Source organism: Perca fluviatilis, chromosome 14, assembly GCF_010015445.1.
Source record: "Perca fluviatilis chromosome 14, GENO_Pfluv_1.0, whole genome shotgun sequence".
NCBI lineage: Eukaryota > Metazoa > Chordata > Actinopteri > Perciformes > Percidae > Perca > Perca fluviatilis.
This window is the reverse complement of record NC_053125.1, coordinates 33,897,683-33,913,622: the sequence shown is the minus strand read 5'-3', so window position 1 is coordinate 33,913,622 and position 15,940 is coordinate 33,897,683. Positions and strand designations below refer to the sequence as shown.

General features: G+C 42.2%; 1 protein-coding gene across 1 annotated transcript in view; it reads right to left on the bottom strand.

Annotated features, from left to right (window-relative positions):
• LOC120572620 (atrial natriuretic peptide receptor 1-like) overlaps positions 1 to 14,429 on the bottom strand; it is a 23,093-nt gene extending 8,664 nt beyond the window's left edge. The window contains exons 1-14 of the mRNA XM_039821943.1: positions 14,394 to 14,429; positions 13,328 to 13,430; positions 10,006 to 10,138; positions 8,311 to 8,443; positions 8,080 to 8,181; positions 6,451 to 6,553; positions 5,834 to 5,979; positions 5,645 to 5,717; positions 3,906 to 4,050; positions 3,733 to 3,819; positions 3,258 to 3,401; positions 2,991 to 3,112; positions 1,300 to 1,435; positions 55 to 106 (exon numbers count right to left, since the gene is read on the bottom strand). Coding sequence (XP_039677877.1) covers positions 55 to 106; positions 1,300 to 1,435; positions 2,991 to 3,112; positions 3,258 to 3,401; positions 3,733 to 3,819; positions 3,906 to 4,050; positions 5,645 to 5,717; positions 5,834 to 5,979; positions 6,451 to 6,553; positions 8,080 to 8,181; positions 8,311 to 8,443; positions 10,006 to 10,138; positions 13,328 to 13,430; positions 14,394 to 14,429 — 1,515 coding nt within the window. The remainder of the gene's footprint in view (positions 1 to 54; positions 107 to 1,299; positions 1,436 to 2,990; positions 3,113 to 3,257; positions 3,402 to 3,732; positions 3,820 to 3,905; positions 4,051 to 5,644; positions 5,718 to 5,833; positions 5,980 to 6,450; positions 6,554 to 8,079; positions 8,182 to 8,310; positions 8,444 to 10,005; positions 10,139 to 13,327; positions 13,431 to 14,393) is intronic.
• Between the last annotated feature and the right edge of the window lie 1,511 nt (positions 14,430 to 15,940).

The following is a 15,940-nucleotide window of genomic DNA, read 5'->3' as shown; positions in this document are numbered from 1 at the left end:
ACAGATATCATGAGAACATGAGAGAAACAGCCGACCAATCAGAGTGTGACTTACCGGGACGGGGTCGCTGCGAGTGGCGATCTCCAGCAGAATGATGGAGTAACTGGGGACACATGAACAGAAGTTATCACGCTGTGGGATGAGCCAATGAGAGCGCAGGCAGTCCTTCCAGAAAAGTTTTTTTATGATTGTTGTGGGGCAAAACTCCTTGATTATGCGACACGTTTTCTTAAAAAAATGTGATGGAATATGCCATATATGATATTTATGCAATTTTATGCAATGAAATTGTGGCAACTTGCAAAAACTGCAGTTTTATAATTTTCTTTTGCAGTTTAACTGTGAAGCTGCACTACGTCTTGTTTTATGGTTGCGCGCGGGCTCCACGCAGAGCTTCGCAAAAAAAGTGGACATGTCCGGGCAAAAAGGATGTTTTGGTCAACCTATTACGGGCCGAAGCCTCTGGGCTGTCCCAAAATGAAAAATCTTCCCATCAGACCCCTAGCAACAGGCTCTGGAAATTCTCATTGGAGGATTTCTTTCTATGCTCTGTGTTAACCCTTTAACCGCACTACGAGGGCACTGAAGTCAAATTGAAACATTCCATTACGTAAAGAAAGTTATTAAAACTGGTTGACCATATAATCCAGAAAGTCATTATTACTAATTGTTTATATTTATATTTACGGTATAGAAAGTCATTCAGTCCTTCCAGAAAAATTTGGAGTTTTTTGTGATTGTTGGCGGGCAAAAATCCTTGATTATGCGGCACGTTTTCTTTAAAAATGCGGTGGAATATGCTCTATGATATTTATACAATTTTATGCGATGAAATTGTGGCAACTTGCAAAAACTGCAGTTTGATGAAAAGAGAAAAGAAAACTGATTCCCCCCAACACTCTGCTTTTAGATGATGTTCACGTATGCGTATTACATCACTTCATAACGTTCCCATGGCAACAGGGGAAAATGGCTGCTTTTGTGTGAAGTAAAGGCAACTTTTTTCAACTTTATATATTATATATATATTATGGGACTTTTTTGCAACGAAAATGCGCGGGGATGATGAACTCATGCAAGCACCGCGAAATATTTTGCGCTGAAATCAGCAATTTATGCAGCGAAGTGCGGCATATTTGAAGAAATGCGTATAAATATGCGGACTTTGTCTGATTATGCGTTGAATTATGCGATCGCATCATCGCGTTTTCTGGAAGGACTGGGCAGACTGGCCAAACGTGTATGTACACATGTCTCTGACAGTGTGAGGAAAAACCCAGTTTTGTGTGCGCATTCCTGAACACGTCTCCAGCCAGCGTCGGCTCCATGTTGGAGTTCTGAAACTCGGGCGGCATGTAGACCTCCAGCAGTCTCTGCTGATAGTTGGACAGAGGCTCCGCCCCCTCGTCCCGGCGGTACGTCCTCAGCCCGTAATCTGACAGGACAGACAATTGAAAAATCAGAAAATATATATTAGTTATAATAATCTGTACAGGGGCGGAGCTAGACTCTCAGTACAGTTGGGGGGCGGAGCTTCATCACGGGGCCCTCTGCTACCAAGTCATTTTAAAATTAAAACCGTTAAAAAAAATCGGCAAAATATCTGATGAATGCATGTTATAATGTGTCACTTGTTGAGCCAAGAAAGCCTATATGTCAAATAAAACACAAAGAAAAGACACATCTTTTGAAAAGTTTGTATTGACGAACGAAGAAAACAGTTTGCTAGTCCAGTAGCAATGTTTCAGCACCACGGACAGCGACAGCTCATGGACAGCGATGGTGCTGAACAGGCCAAGTGCTCTCAATCAGTGCCACAGTAATTGGCTTCTTTCAGATAATAATCTGCAATGTGTCATGATCATTGTACTTTATGAAATTGTGTTAAATGATACATTGATGACGTGTGAAATAAACGTAAATGTATCCGTTAAACGTACGCGAACGTATGTTGGCGACGGCAAGGTCGGTAGCGTTTTGAGGGGCCTCTAATTGGCTCGGGGCCCTGGGGCGGCCGCACCCAAGCACCCACACTATCTTCGCTACTGAATCTGTAGTTCGATTCATTTGGGCCCAGACCAAAGGGCAAATTCTACAACATTTGGTTTCATGTTCATACCACGCTGTCTTCTCTGAGCCGGATTATTTGACATGTACGTGAAATGAAACCAAAATGCATCGGCCCGATATGTTTTTGAACGTATTTCCTGAACTGCTCTTTGACTTTCCCATGAGCTGTTTGCTAAACATTGTGAAGATTTGGCTGTTGTTGTGTGTTTTGGAAAGTTGGGACTTGATCAGATGACATTTCTTTGAGGCTCCGCCCCTCCTCACGACTCCCAAGTTTGTCCGCGAGTTGCCATGGAGCTATGTTGCTAAAGTGCAAACTTGTCCTCATCCCATAATGAACAGCAGCGCATTTGACTATTGCAGCCTTTGGAGTCCAAAAAAATACAGTTCTCAAAATCAGAAAAGATGTATTGCCAATTAAGAAGCATTAGGAATTTGTCTTATAAGTATAATATATATACATATAAGTATGAACCCTAACTTCCCCTTTTTTCCCCTTCTACATTCATGTTATACATGCGTTTTAATGGCACTAATGCATTTATTGGGGGGGCGGGGGGGGGGGTACAATAGACCGCACTTTGACCAATCAGTACCCCATTGTAGGCGTGGCCTCAGGAGTGTCCCTGGATGGTACCCTCCAAATTTCGTAAAAATCGGATGAGCCCTTCATGAGATATAAACTTTTCGCATTTGTAGTGCCCCCCTATTGGCCAATATTTGCGACGATAGCATTCAATTTGAATTGAAAAATATAAGTTTGGCAAATGCTAGGGGCGCTGGCAGTCCAAATGAGTAAAGAAAAGTTAATAGATTCAAAAAAATGTTTGAAAAACGTTGAAAAAAAGGCAACAAAAAGATTGGAATAGAGTCAGAAACCAGGAAAGCAGTCTTGCCTATAGGCCGGCTCTGCTCATCACCTGTTATTTTGCAGACCCAGCGGTCGTCTAACACACAGTTCAGAGACTTGAGTCGGCCGTGACAGATCTTGTGTTGGTGGAGGTACGAAATGCCTCTGGCGATGTCCGTGGCGAAGGAAAACCTGCAGGGTAGAAACACTCGGGATGAGTTCTCTTTCTCACCCGATAGCCCAGATTCAAAGGTCGGTCATTCAGACACGAACCACGGGAATGTAGGGTTTAAAAATACCAAAATGACCCTTTAAATAAGAGAGTTTAGGGGTCTACCTGAAGCCCCAGTTCAGCGGGATCTCTTCGTTAAGAAGAACATCGTTGAGGCTTCCTTTCGGGCAGTACTCTGTCACTATGGCAACGTTAGGCACCTCCACACACCCGCCGATAAACTTACACAGGTTGGGGTGATCGAGCTCCCTGGAGACGGAGAGAGAGTTAAAATACCACGTTATGAATAAGGTGTGTGTGTGTGTGTGTGTCTGCCTGTTTCTGTGTGTGTGTGTGTGTGTGTTGTCTGCCTGTTTGTGTGTGTGTGTGTGTGTGTGTGTGTGTGTGTGTGTCTGCTTGTTTGTGTGTGTGTGTGTTTTTTTTTATGTGTGTGTGTCTGTGTGTGTATGTTGTGTGTGTGTGTATGTTGTGTGTTTTTTGTTCTGTGTGTTGTTTTTTTTTATGTATGTGTTTTATGTATGTGTCTGTTTTGTATGTGTTGTATGTAACTGGTTTGTGTGTGTGTGTGTGTCTGTATTACCTGACTTGTTTGACTTCCTGTCTGATGGTTTTGGAAAGAGAGAAAGTCTTGCTTTGAATCCTCTTGATGGCCACAGTTCTTCCATCACTGGAGAAGACAAATATTTTAAATACAAAATACATTCAAAAAAGCCAGAACGTGTTGACAGCATGGAGCCGGACAGCTGATCGTACTATAACCCGGTGAAGGTGAACGGTGTTTTCCGGCTCCCCGGTTGAGCCATATAGCAGCTGAGAGCCGTCACACAGCTGGTGTTACTGTCGCTGTTCCCCACCTGGGCGCTGATTATACTGCCCATGGTCATACGAGCCTCATGATCTGCAGACAAACACAGAGACATGGTCATACAGAAAATCGTGTTGGATACTTGGGTCTCAAATTTCAATCCTGTTTAAACCAGTTTGTGGGCCCTATCTTGCACCCGGCGCAGCGCAAAGCCCAATCCAGTTGTCAGTTTCCCATCCAGCGCCCGCGTCGTTTAAATAGCAAATGCACCTGCACCCATCTAGGGAGGTGTGTTCAGGTGCAGTCTGGGCGTGCTGGTCTTACAGGGAGGTGTGTTCAGGTGCATTCTGGGAGTATTGCTATCTTGAGGCAGCGGGAAGTGATCACACCATTGACCAACAAAAACCTGGTGTGAAGTCAATAACGCAGCATTTCATTGTTATTTTAACAGAGCATTAGTAAAATGCTCCTAGGCTCGTGCACAGTGCGCGCACACTATGCTTGTTACACACACAGGGACACACAGCAGCAGCACACACACACACACACAGACACACATGCAGAAGATTACAAATAAAAATATTACGGTGTAAATCCTCCATCATAACAGCAATGCTCCAAGGTCCAAACACGCCTGGCTTTTAAAGGGAATGGGAGATGATCTCTGATTGGTTTATTACATGTTACGCCCAAAGCACACCTCTGATTAATGAAGACACTAAGTACAACCCTTTAGAACCAGGCGCTTTTCGCCGTCAAACTAACAAAAGTGTATTTGGACACGCCCTAAACGCAGCTGCACCAGGCGCTTCATGCCGTGCGCTTAGACCATTAAAATAGGGCCCTATGGCCATTAGTTTAAGACCTGAGGCACGTTTTATTTCCAAACGGTGTGCACAGTTCTGCTGCGGTTTCCGTGTTGAACACATTTGCTCAGAACGGGCTTTAAGATGTGTTTTCTCTGGTTTGGTGGCTGTGTCACAGGTGTGCATCAGCAGAGACGCGTCTGTAAAGGCAGAGCGCACACAGCAGGGTATTCAAAGCTAGGGTTGGGTATCATTTGGATTTTTATGATTCTGATGCCAAACCGGTACTTTTAAATCGATTCCGATTCCTAAACCGATTCTTGAAAAACTGAAAAATGACATAAAAGATGTAATATGTTTACTAGCGATCATGTGTGCAGTGAATTATGGTTAATATGCTTTTACGTCCGTTTTGGTGAGCCCTGAGGGGAAGATATGGCATTTTAAAAGTAGCCTACATTTACGGTAGCTATAGCTAATAGTAGACTACAGAGAAAGGGTGATATTTTTACGTCTGTTTCAGAGCGACAGAGGGAAAATATTTCAGTGGACACATTAAGTGGAACCGAAATGAGGAACCAAAATTTGCATTCTAATCTGGTCCGATTCCTACCGTTTGCATAGGAACCGGTCCCATAGTGGACCCGGGTTTCGGTACCCAACCCTATTCAAAGCACCTCGGTTTCAGTTGAAATAAACGGTTTGCTACGATTTGTCAGGGCTGAACATGGTTGAGACCGAAACCAGACGTATACAAGATCTGTTCACTGCACTTTCAGACCTCTTGTGACCAGTTATAGACAAGCTCCTCACCAGTTTACACCAGTAAACTGACTAGTTTCAGCTAGTTTAAACCGGTCTGATCCGGATTGTTACAGTACCTTGTTTTATCTTATCGAAGTCGATGATCCAGCTCTCGTCCCAAAACAGCTTCTGTTTCTGGTACCTCAGCCACTACACAAGACAAGTTATTGATCAGGTTATGTTATTGTGTTATTTTTGAGTATTTAGCAAGGCTTCTGTTAGCGTGTGCATGCGTGTGGTGTGTATGTGTGTTGTTGAGTTCTCACCACAGCCGTCAGTGTGACACAGAGGCATAGCAGGCTGAGCGGCAGGCCGATGGCCAGCTTGGTGGTGGGCGTCATGGGGCATTCACCGCAGTCAGCTGGACAGGTAGAGCAAAGCTCCGCCTCCTCACAGACGCCATCGCCACACACTTAGACGGGAGAATAGAGGAGCTAGTTGTTCATGTTTTTTACTGTTTTTACATGCTTTTTACAGCAAAAAAGCCCTGAATCTTTAAGGGTTTTAAAATAACTTTGTGTCATTTCCCCCTCAGTATCTCATTGACTGAACTGGCCAATCAACCAGCATCCTGCCTGTGTTATGGGACTTAGAAACAGAAACATCAGACAGTTTCTGACGCTCTTTAGGTGGCTCTATAAAGGCAAGGGATTTAATTTATACAGCACCATTCAGACATGAAGCAATTCAAAGTGCTTTTCAGGGGCAAAAAATACATAAAAAGTAGAACATTATAAACTAAACATGACTGAACTGCTGTATTTTGTCACAATGTGATCCAAGACTGTAGCTTTTAGATACCGTTGTTGGCACCATTATCCCCGTTGTATTTGTTTCTATAGTCATGTCAGGAAGTAGAGAGGGAACATACAACGATACATACCTACAGCAGGCTGCACCGTGCTCTTGGCCTCCAGAGCAACCTGCATGCGGCCGACTCGTATGTGAGCGATGAGCGAGGTTAAGCCGGCGTGGACCAAAACCACCTGCAGTACAGAGTCACGGTCACTTAGGAACGCCAGCCAAAGCCGAAGTTTAACACAGGTCTGGCCCATGGTCTAGGCAAACACTAGGCAGTATAGGCAAACACTAGGAAGGATAGGCAACACTAGGCAGTATAGGCAAACACTAGGCAGTATAGGAAAACACTAGGCAGTATAGGCAACACTAGGCAGTATAGGCAAACACTAGGCAGTATAGGCAAACACTAGCCAGTAAATACAAACACTAGGCAGTATAGACAAACACTAGACAGTATAAGCAAACACTAGGCAGTATAGACAAACACTAGACAGTATAAGCAAACACTAGGCAGTATAGACAAACACTAGACAGTAAATACAAACACTAGGCAGTATAGACAAACACTAGACAGTATAAGCAAACACTAGGCAGTATAGGCAAACACTAGACAGTATAAGCAAACACTAGGCAGTATAGGCAAACACTAGACAGTATAGACAAACACTAGACAGTATAGGCAAACACTAGGAAGTATAGGCAAATACTAGGCAGTCCAAATGAGTAAAGAGAAGTTAAAAAGTAACAAAAATGTTGGAAAAGGTGACAAAAACCTTGAAAAGCAACACAAAAAGTCAAAGAAATGGTCAATAATATCAACAATATATAATATTATTTCTGTCTCTCTCTGTTATCTTTCTGTATCTGAGGTCTGGAGATAATATTATAATATTGCAGAGATCAGTAAAATGAAAGAACATGAGGAGAGTTAGAAACATTGCTGATATACAGTAGTGTATCATCTGCATACAATGATATTTATGTACATCAGGCTTTGTGCTTACATTTAGAAAAGATTTGTTGCAGCTGTGACTTAATTAAGTTTGGTTATTTAGGAAATTTGGAAGATAAAGAGTTGAACTGTGTTCAACTGTGTGTGTGTTGTGTGTGTGTTGTTTATCCGACTTACTTCAGCTTTTATACCCACTAACAACCTTCACTCACTTTTCTTTTGTTTGCATGTGACTTAGTTGAACAGAAGAGAAATTCAGTTCTAAAAAAATTTTTTTTTTTTTGTTTGTTTTTTTTTTTTTTTTTTTTTTTTTTTGTGGTGGGGGGGGGGGGTTTTTTTTTTTTTTGAAATATTGTATCTTTGTCTGTGTCGTCTGTGTGTGTGTTTTCTGTTTTTCTGTGTATGTTTGTGTGTGTGTATCTGTGTGTGTATCTCTGTGTGTGTTTGTCTGTCTGTTTGTGTGTTTGTGTGTGTGTGTCTGTGTGTTTGTGTGTATGTGTCTGTGTGTATGTGTGTGTGTCTGTGTGTGTCTGCGTCTGTGTGCGTGTGTCTGCGTCTGTGTGTGTGTGTCTGCGTCTGTGTGTGTGTGTCTGTGTGTGGCTGTGTGTGTTTCTGTGTCTGTGTCTGTGTGTGTGTGTGTGTGTCTGTGTGTGGGTCTATGTGTATTTAAGTGTGTGTGTGTGTCTGTTTGTGTGTCTGTGTGTATGTATATGTGTGTGTGTGTGTGTGTGTGTGTGAGAGTGTATGTGTGTGCGTTACCTTGGCAGTCCAGTTGGTCTGGGTCATCTTGCCGGAGGTAGAGATGGTGTGTGTGAATATTTTCCCGTCGTCCGGTATCCAGGGACCACAGATGCTTTCCGTCTGAAATTTGTATAATTTAATGTTGGAAATTGTTAAAAAATAACTGCCAGATTATTTGCTAATGAATGTGAATAATAATAATAAACAGCCCTCGAAGATAATGCAAGAAGAAAGAATCAAAGCATGCACCAGGTGTCCCATCGGACAGGAGTGGATGTTAGCGTGATGGATGCAGCAGTTTTCTCCGTTGGCATCATTCCAGTTAGTCGGACAGTCCAGATGTTCACAAAACCTCCGAGCTGCTTCAGCGTTTACTATAGAACTACACACACACACACACACACACACACACACACACACACACACACACACACACACACACACACACACACATATACACACACATATATATATACAGACACACAGACATACATATGCACACATACACATACAGTAAAGACATAAACACACACACACAATGCACACACACACACATACACATACAGTACACACACATAAACACACACACAATGCACACACATACACACAAACACACTCAGACACATACAGTACACCCACACACACATACACACACACACATATATACAGACACACAGACATACATATACACACACACATACAGTACACACATAAACACACACACACAATGCACACACACACATACACATACAGTAAACACACACATACAGTACACACACACACACACACACACACACACACACACACACACACACACACATACATAAACACACACACAATGCACACACACAGATACACTCAGACATATACAGTACACACACACACACACAGAGTACACACACACACACACACACACACAGAAACACACACACACACACACACACACACACACACACACACACACACACACACACACACACACACACACACACACACACACACACACACACACACACAGACAAACAAACCATTTTAGATCTTTGCAGGAAAAGTTTGCTTTGACAAACTGCCCAAAACATAAAGCAGCAAAAAATATTTTACAAATGCGACAAATAATGTTGAAAAAACAACCAAAATGTCAGGAAAAAACTAAGCTACAAACAATATGATAAAGATTCAACAAAATTTATAAAAACAAAACAAACAAAAAACATCCAGTCGTGCCAGCCCGGTTGGTAGAGCACACGCTCACATGTAGAGGTTTAGTCCTCGACGCAGAGGCCAAGGGTTCAAATCCAACCTGTGGCAGATTTCCTGCATGTCTTCCCTCTCCCTCCCCTTTCATATCTAACCTGTTCTATCATTTAAAGGTCCCATGACATGCTGCTTTTTGGATTCTTTTATATAGACCTTAGTGGTCCCCTGATACTGTATCTGAAGTCTCTTTTATATAGACCTTAGTGGTCCCCTAATACTGTATCTGAAGTCTCTTTTATATAGACCTTAGTGGTCCCCTAATACTGTATCTGAAGTCTCTTTTATATAGACCTTAGTGGTCCCCTAATACTGTATCTGAAGTCTCTTTTATATAGACCTTAGTGGTCCCCTAATACTGTATCTGAAGTCTCTTTTATATAGGCCTTAGTGGTCCTCTAATACTAGCCACTGGGGGAACGCATATTAATGTTAAAAAAACCTCATAAAGTGAAATGTTCCTGCCATGGGACCTTTTAAAGGAGGAAAAGCCCCCATAAATAATCTTTAAAAACCCAATGATGCGTCCAGTTGTGTGCCAGTATATCTAATATAAAGGCTGTATGAACCTGTATGTGTGTGTGTGCGTCTGTGTGTGTGTGTGTGTGTGTGTGTAATATGGACCTGTGTGTGTGTGTGTCGTGTGTGTGTGTGTATGTGTGTGTGTGTATGTGTGTGTGTGATATGAACCTGTGTGTGAAGATGTGGTTCTGGATGGCCCAGTCGTAGAAGGAGTCTCTGGCCGTTACCGAGTATGTAACGCTAAACACCTCGCCGCTCTTCACCGTCTCCGGAGGACGCACCACCCATGCCATCTCCAGACCTCAGAGAGGGAGAGAGAGAGACAGAGAGAGAGAGAGAGAGAGAGAGACAGAGAGACAGACAGAGACAGAAGGAGAGAGAGACAGAGAGAGTGAGAGACAGAGAGAGAGACAGAGAGAGAGAGAGAGAGACAGAAAGATAAAAGAGAGACAGAAAGAAAGAGACAGATAGAGACAGAGACAGACAGAGAGAGAGAGACAGAAAGAGAGAGACAGATAGAGAGAGAGAGTTAGGCATCACCCATATGATGGAAGCTGGAATATCTCTTGTTTCTGTAGTATTTATGGAGTAAACAACATGGTAAATAAAGATCGTCAGAAGACAACAGGGATTCACAATAAATCCTCTTTTTATCGTCATGACGATATCACCCGGCGCAGTAAACACACGGCGAGAGACACTCAAGAGATTTCAACGTCAGCAGACAACCACACTTTAAAATATAACTGTCATCCTGTTGTTAGTGCTGCGTTTTTATGTTCAATTCAATCTTCAGTTAGTTCAGTAAAAGACAGCTGGAGATGATTTCCTTCCATTAGTTTTAAACTCAACAAGCAGTTAGTTGTGTTATCTGTTGTATTTATCGCCATATTCAACAACGTTATCGCCAGGGGGCGGGGCTAAACTCTCAGTACAGTAGGGGGGGGGGTCGGAGCTTCATCATGGGGGGGGGCTCTCTGCTACCAAGTCATTAAAATTAAAAAAACGTTAAATTAAATGAAGTATCTGATGAATGCGTGTGTTATAATCAGGGTTCACAATAGAGAGCCGAAGGCCTGCCCCCTTCCGGTGGACCTCATGGGACCTAAACTCAGAAAATATATGACCGGTAGTCAACGGGGAGAGGCAAATTATTTTTTGATCCCGTTTGAATTGAGCCATGGATTACAAATATGATGTTTGTCAATTTTAAAGATAATTTTTCAACTGAAGAAAGTCTCAGTTAGCCGTAGGTTTGTCATATGACCACTTAGTTTAGTGTGAAACCACTCAGTGGACTACATCTCCCAGTGAACTACATCTCCCAGTGGACTACATCTCCCGTCTCACACAATCTACCTCACCTAGCTTGATGATCGCCTTGCTCGCTAGCTAGCTTAGCTCTGTTCCACAACACATGTAACGTTATCTTAACTGCTGGGTTTTATCCAACGAGGTGTTTTCAGCAGAGAAGTAAAAGAACAAGGAGGTCCTCTGCTCATTAGAGTAACGTTACAGCTCCGGTACCATACACACACACACACACACACATACACACACACACACACACACACAAGTACGATACACACACACACACACCCACACACAGGTACGATACACACAGACATCGCAACTTCAGCGAGACGTCATCCATGAAGCGTGTAGTCTTTCTAATTAAAATAAATCTCTCCATTGACTCTAGTTCATATTTTTTCGAAAGACAGGTCCCATTGGCCGGAAGTAGAAGGGGCGGGACTTCGGCTCTCTATTAGCACCATCTACCAGCCAAATGCTGGTGAAATACGCAAGTGACTGGTAGCTTTGCTTCACTCACCAGCCCAAAAAAAACCCAATGGCAATCTATTGAGTGGTTGTTAAAATTTGAACATTCATGCCATTTGGCTGGTGGACGAAAAAGTTAATTTTGAACCCTGGATATAATGTGTCACTTGTTGTGCCAAGTAAGCCTATAAGTCAAATAAAACACAAAGGAAAAGACACATGTTTTGAAGAACAAAGACAACAGTTTGCCAGTCCAGTAGAAATGTTTCAGCACCACGGACAGCGACAACTGATGGACAGCGATGGTGCTGAACAGGACAAGTGCTCTCAATCAGTGCCATGCTATATACTTGACATGGCACTATTATATGTTTAGTTATTAAAGTAATGTTTAGTTAGGAAAGTAATGTTTAGTTAGGAAATTACTCTGGTTATAATGTGTCCCTTGTTGAGCCAAGTAAGCCTATAAGTCAAATAAAACACAAAGGAAAAGCCACATGTATTGACGAACAAAGAAAGCAGTTTGCCAGTCAAGTAGAAATGATTCAGCACCACGGACAGCGACAGCTGATGGACAGCGATGGTGCTGAGCAGGCCAAGTGCTCTCAATCAGTGCCACACTATATAACTGACATGGCACTATTATATGTATTGAACACAAACTTTGTTTACAACTCCATGTGTAGGCTACATGTGCTACTGTAATGGCAAAATTATATTTAAGCATGATTCTTTATATTCTTTATATTATACAATGCTGAAAGTGAGTTTTTCAGATTCTCACGTGTTGAAAGTATGTCTGCCACAAAGTCTGGGAACGTAATGTGTATACTGAGCAGATAAGGTACATTCGTTTCTCCCTGGATAGTTGAGACTTCTCACATTAGTTGAGATAAACGGGATGTGGTACAGAGGGGAAGAAGCGAAGAAGCGAAGCGGCTCCTGAAATGTCTTGACTATGTTTGATTGAGTGTAAGAAATGCCGAGTCATGTTTAGGCAGGTATGGAGGAAATATTTATTCATAATTGAAATTGAAAGTCCAGAGAGAAATTGAAAGACCAAAGAGAAAACAAAGCGAGAGCAAATTAAAAATATTATTTTTTTTTTTAATTTTCCATTTGGCTTTTCCATTTGGATTTAATATTTGGTGGTATAATGGTTCGGAGGAATTTTGAAATTCAAAAGCCAAATATTAAATCCAAATTAAAAGCCAATGTTAAATTGAAACTCAAAAGCCAAATATTAAATCCAAATGGAAAAGCCAAATGGAAAAAAATTTTTTTAATTTGATCTCGCTTTGTTTTCTCTTTGGATTTTCAATTTGAATTATGAATAAATATTTCCTCCATAGGCAGGGAGCATGTCTTTCTATCTCACTGAAGATGCACATAAGCTGTGTGTGCTTTCTCTCATCCATTGAATACACTTTCCACTGTGCTGTTGATAAATACTCAAAGACCAAACTTTTGGTTTGTTTCATCTCGTTCTTTCTGAAAAACTCTCCGGCTGCAACAATAAACTTTCCACCATGCTACATGAAAACTGGAGTGAAAACTTTGGGTGAAACAGATTTATAACATTCTGAGTGACTTATTCATCACTACAGTATGGATTTATTTTCTCTCCAATCACTTTGTCCTTGTCGATATTTATGTCCCGCTCCACACACATCCAGGTGAGATTGTTGTGTGTGTGTGTGTGTCTCACCTCCACACTCCACCATGTTGTACTCGTTGGGTTTCTCCAGTGGCCAGCAGTCGTACTCGCTGTTGTCCAGGTCGTGCCAGCAGCACGCCGGACACACACACACCTGGAAACAACAGAACACACACACACACACACACACACACACACACACACACACACACACACACACACACACACACACACACACACAGAGAACCATTGAGTCAGAAACCAACACACACACAGACACACACACACACACAAACACACACAGACACACACAGACACACACACACACACACACACACACACACACACCAGCAAACATCTGGGCTGCTGTCATTACAAATAAATAAAAAAAATATGAATCCTAAATATTTAGATATTTATAACCTTTAAAATAAGACACCCTCAATCTGTTTAGTATTTAGTGTTTACAGTTAAGATTGTTTTCTTTATGCACCGAATAATAGAATAATACGGAGAAAAGTAACTGATAGATACATAATAATATATATACATACATATATATATATGTATATATATACATATATATATATGTATATATATATATATATATATATATATATATATATATAGAGAGAGAGAGAGAGAGAGAGAGAGAGAGATTTGTCAAATACACAGTGACACAAAATGACACAAACAGAAATCAATGAATTATTTTAAATAACATTTTAAATAACATTTATTGTTTCCGAGTGATAAACTAAATAAAGGAAAGCTGTTTAATCCAAAGTCACACAGACCCGGACTTTAAAACCATTAAACCTTCGTTGGTTTGGATGTAAAATCGTCCGTTTTGCTGCTGCTGCGTCTCTACAACCTCCAAAATCAAATGCTGATCAGTGTGGCAGCTTCTTTACAACAGGACACAGACAGTTCATCACTAAGAAGACTCACTACTGTACCAGACCAGGTCCCAGTCTGAGCCCACTACTGTAACAGACCAGGTCCCAGTCTGAGACCACTACTGTAACAGACCAGGTCCCAGTCTGAGCCCACTACTGTAACAGACCAGGTCCCAGTCTGAAGCAACCTGTGAGAGGTAGATGGTAGATAGTCTTACCCAGAGAAGGAACCAGAATCTTTGTCTCCTCTTCATGTTGCAGACAGACAGACGGATGGAGAGAGAGAGACAGACAGACGGAGAGAGAGACAGATGTTGGACATCTGCAGCCTCTGAGCATTGAGTCCAGACTCAGAGAGGATATGAGAAGAAGTGGGAGGAGAGAGAGAGGCTACACACACACACACACACAGACACACACACACGCATGCGCACCCGCGCACACACATACACACACATACATACACACACACACACACATACACACACACGCACACGTAAGCACGCACACATACACACACACACACACACACACCTGTACACACACAGCGAGTGTGTGAATCTGGTTATCTTGAAACGTTCATGATCTAAACATGGAATATTGTTTATCTGTTTCCATACAGTCATTGAGAGTAATGCAACAGTTGCTTATCATTATGATCAGCTGTATGGATTGATAGATGATTGTAATGGAATGAATAGACAATCATCTGAACTGTAATATGTGAATTGCCTTTTTGAAATAGTAATACTTTGATGTTAAGTTGTGTCGTATTGAACAGCTGATCTTTGTTAAATGATCACATGATCTCAGGTTTATGTGTGTTGTATCCAAGCTATTGAAACAAGTGTTACAGTTTTGAAAAATTACATCAAGGTTCTGAGATTAGTGCCAAAGTGATTCTTAAAAACTGTAATTAATTTTGTTTGAATGTCCTGGTTGGTGTTTGCTGCCCTCTGGTGGTCCAGGTCTGTCTCTACACTACTGCTCTGGTTTCTGGTGGTCCAGGTCTGTCTCTGCACTACTGCTCTGGTCTCTGGTGGTCCAGGTCTGTCTCTGCACTACTGCTCTGGTCTCTGGTGGTCCAGGTCTGTCTCTGCACTACTGCTCTGGTCTCTGGTGGTCCAGGTCTGTCTCTGCACTACTGCTCTGGTCTCTGGTGGTCCAGGTCTGTCTCTGCACTACTGCTCTGGTCTCTGGTGGTCCAGGTCTGTCTCTGCACTACTGCTCTGGTCTCTGGTGGTCCAGGTCTGTCTCTACACTACTGCTCTGGTCTCTGGTGGTCCAGTCCTGTCTCTACACTACTGCTCTGGTCTCTGGTGGTCCACGTCTGTCTCTACACTACTGCTCTGGTCTCTGGTGGTCCAGTCCTGTCTCTACACTACTGCTCTGGTCTCTGGTGGTCTAGTCCTGTCTGTACACTACTGCTCTTGTCTCTGGTGGTCTAGGCCTGTCTCTACAGCCCTGCTCTGGTCTCTTCTTTAAGTTTTTAATAGTCCAGGATGAAGGACTTGAAAGCCATAGAGCTCAACAGTCCTGCCCCTCCTCTGAGAGACCTTGGGTTCCCATTCATTTCTCCCATTAACGTCTGGAAACATCTGTACATAAAGAGTTTTAGACCATGCCTTATACCAGTGTTTCTTTGAAGAACCAGACCATTTACTTAAGGAAAAGTTGCTTGAACAAACTAAATGAGGCTACTTAATTGATAACTAAAATATGATGATGTTCAGGAGTAAGGTTTGAATTAAGGAACCGTTCAGAG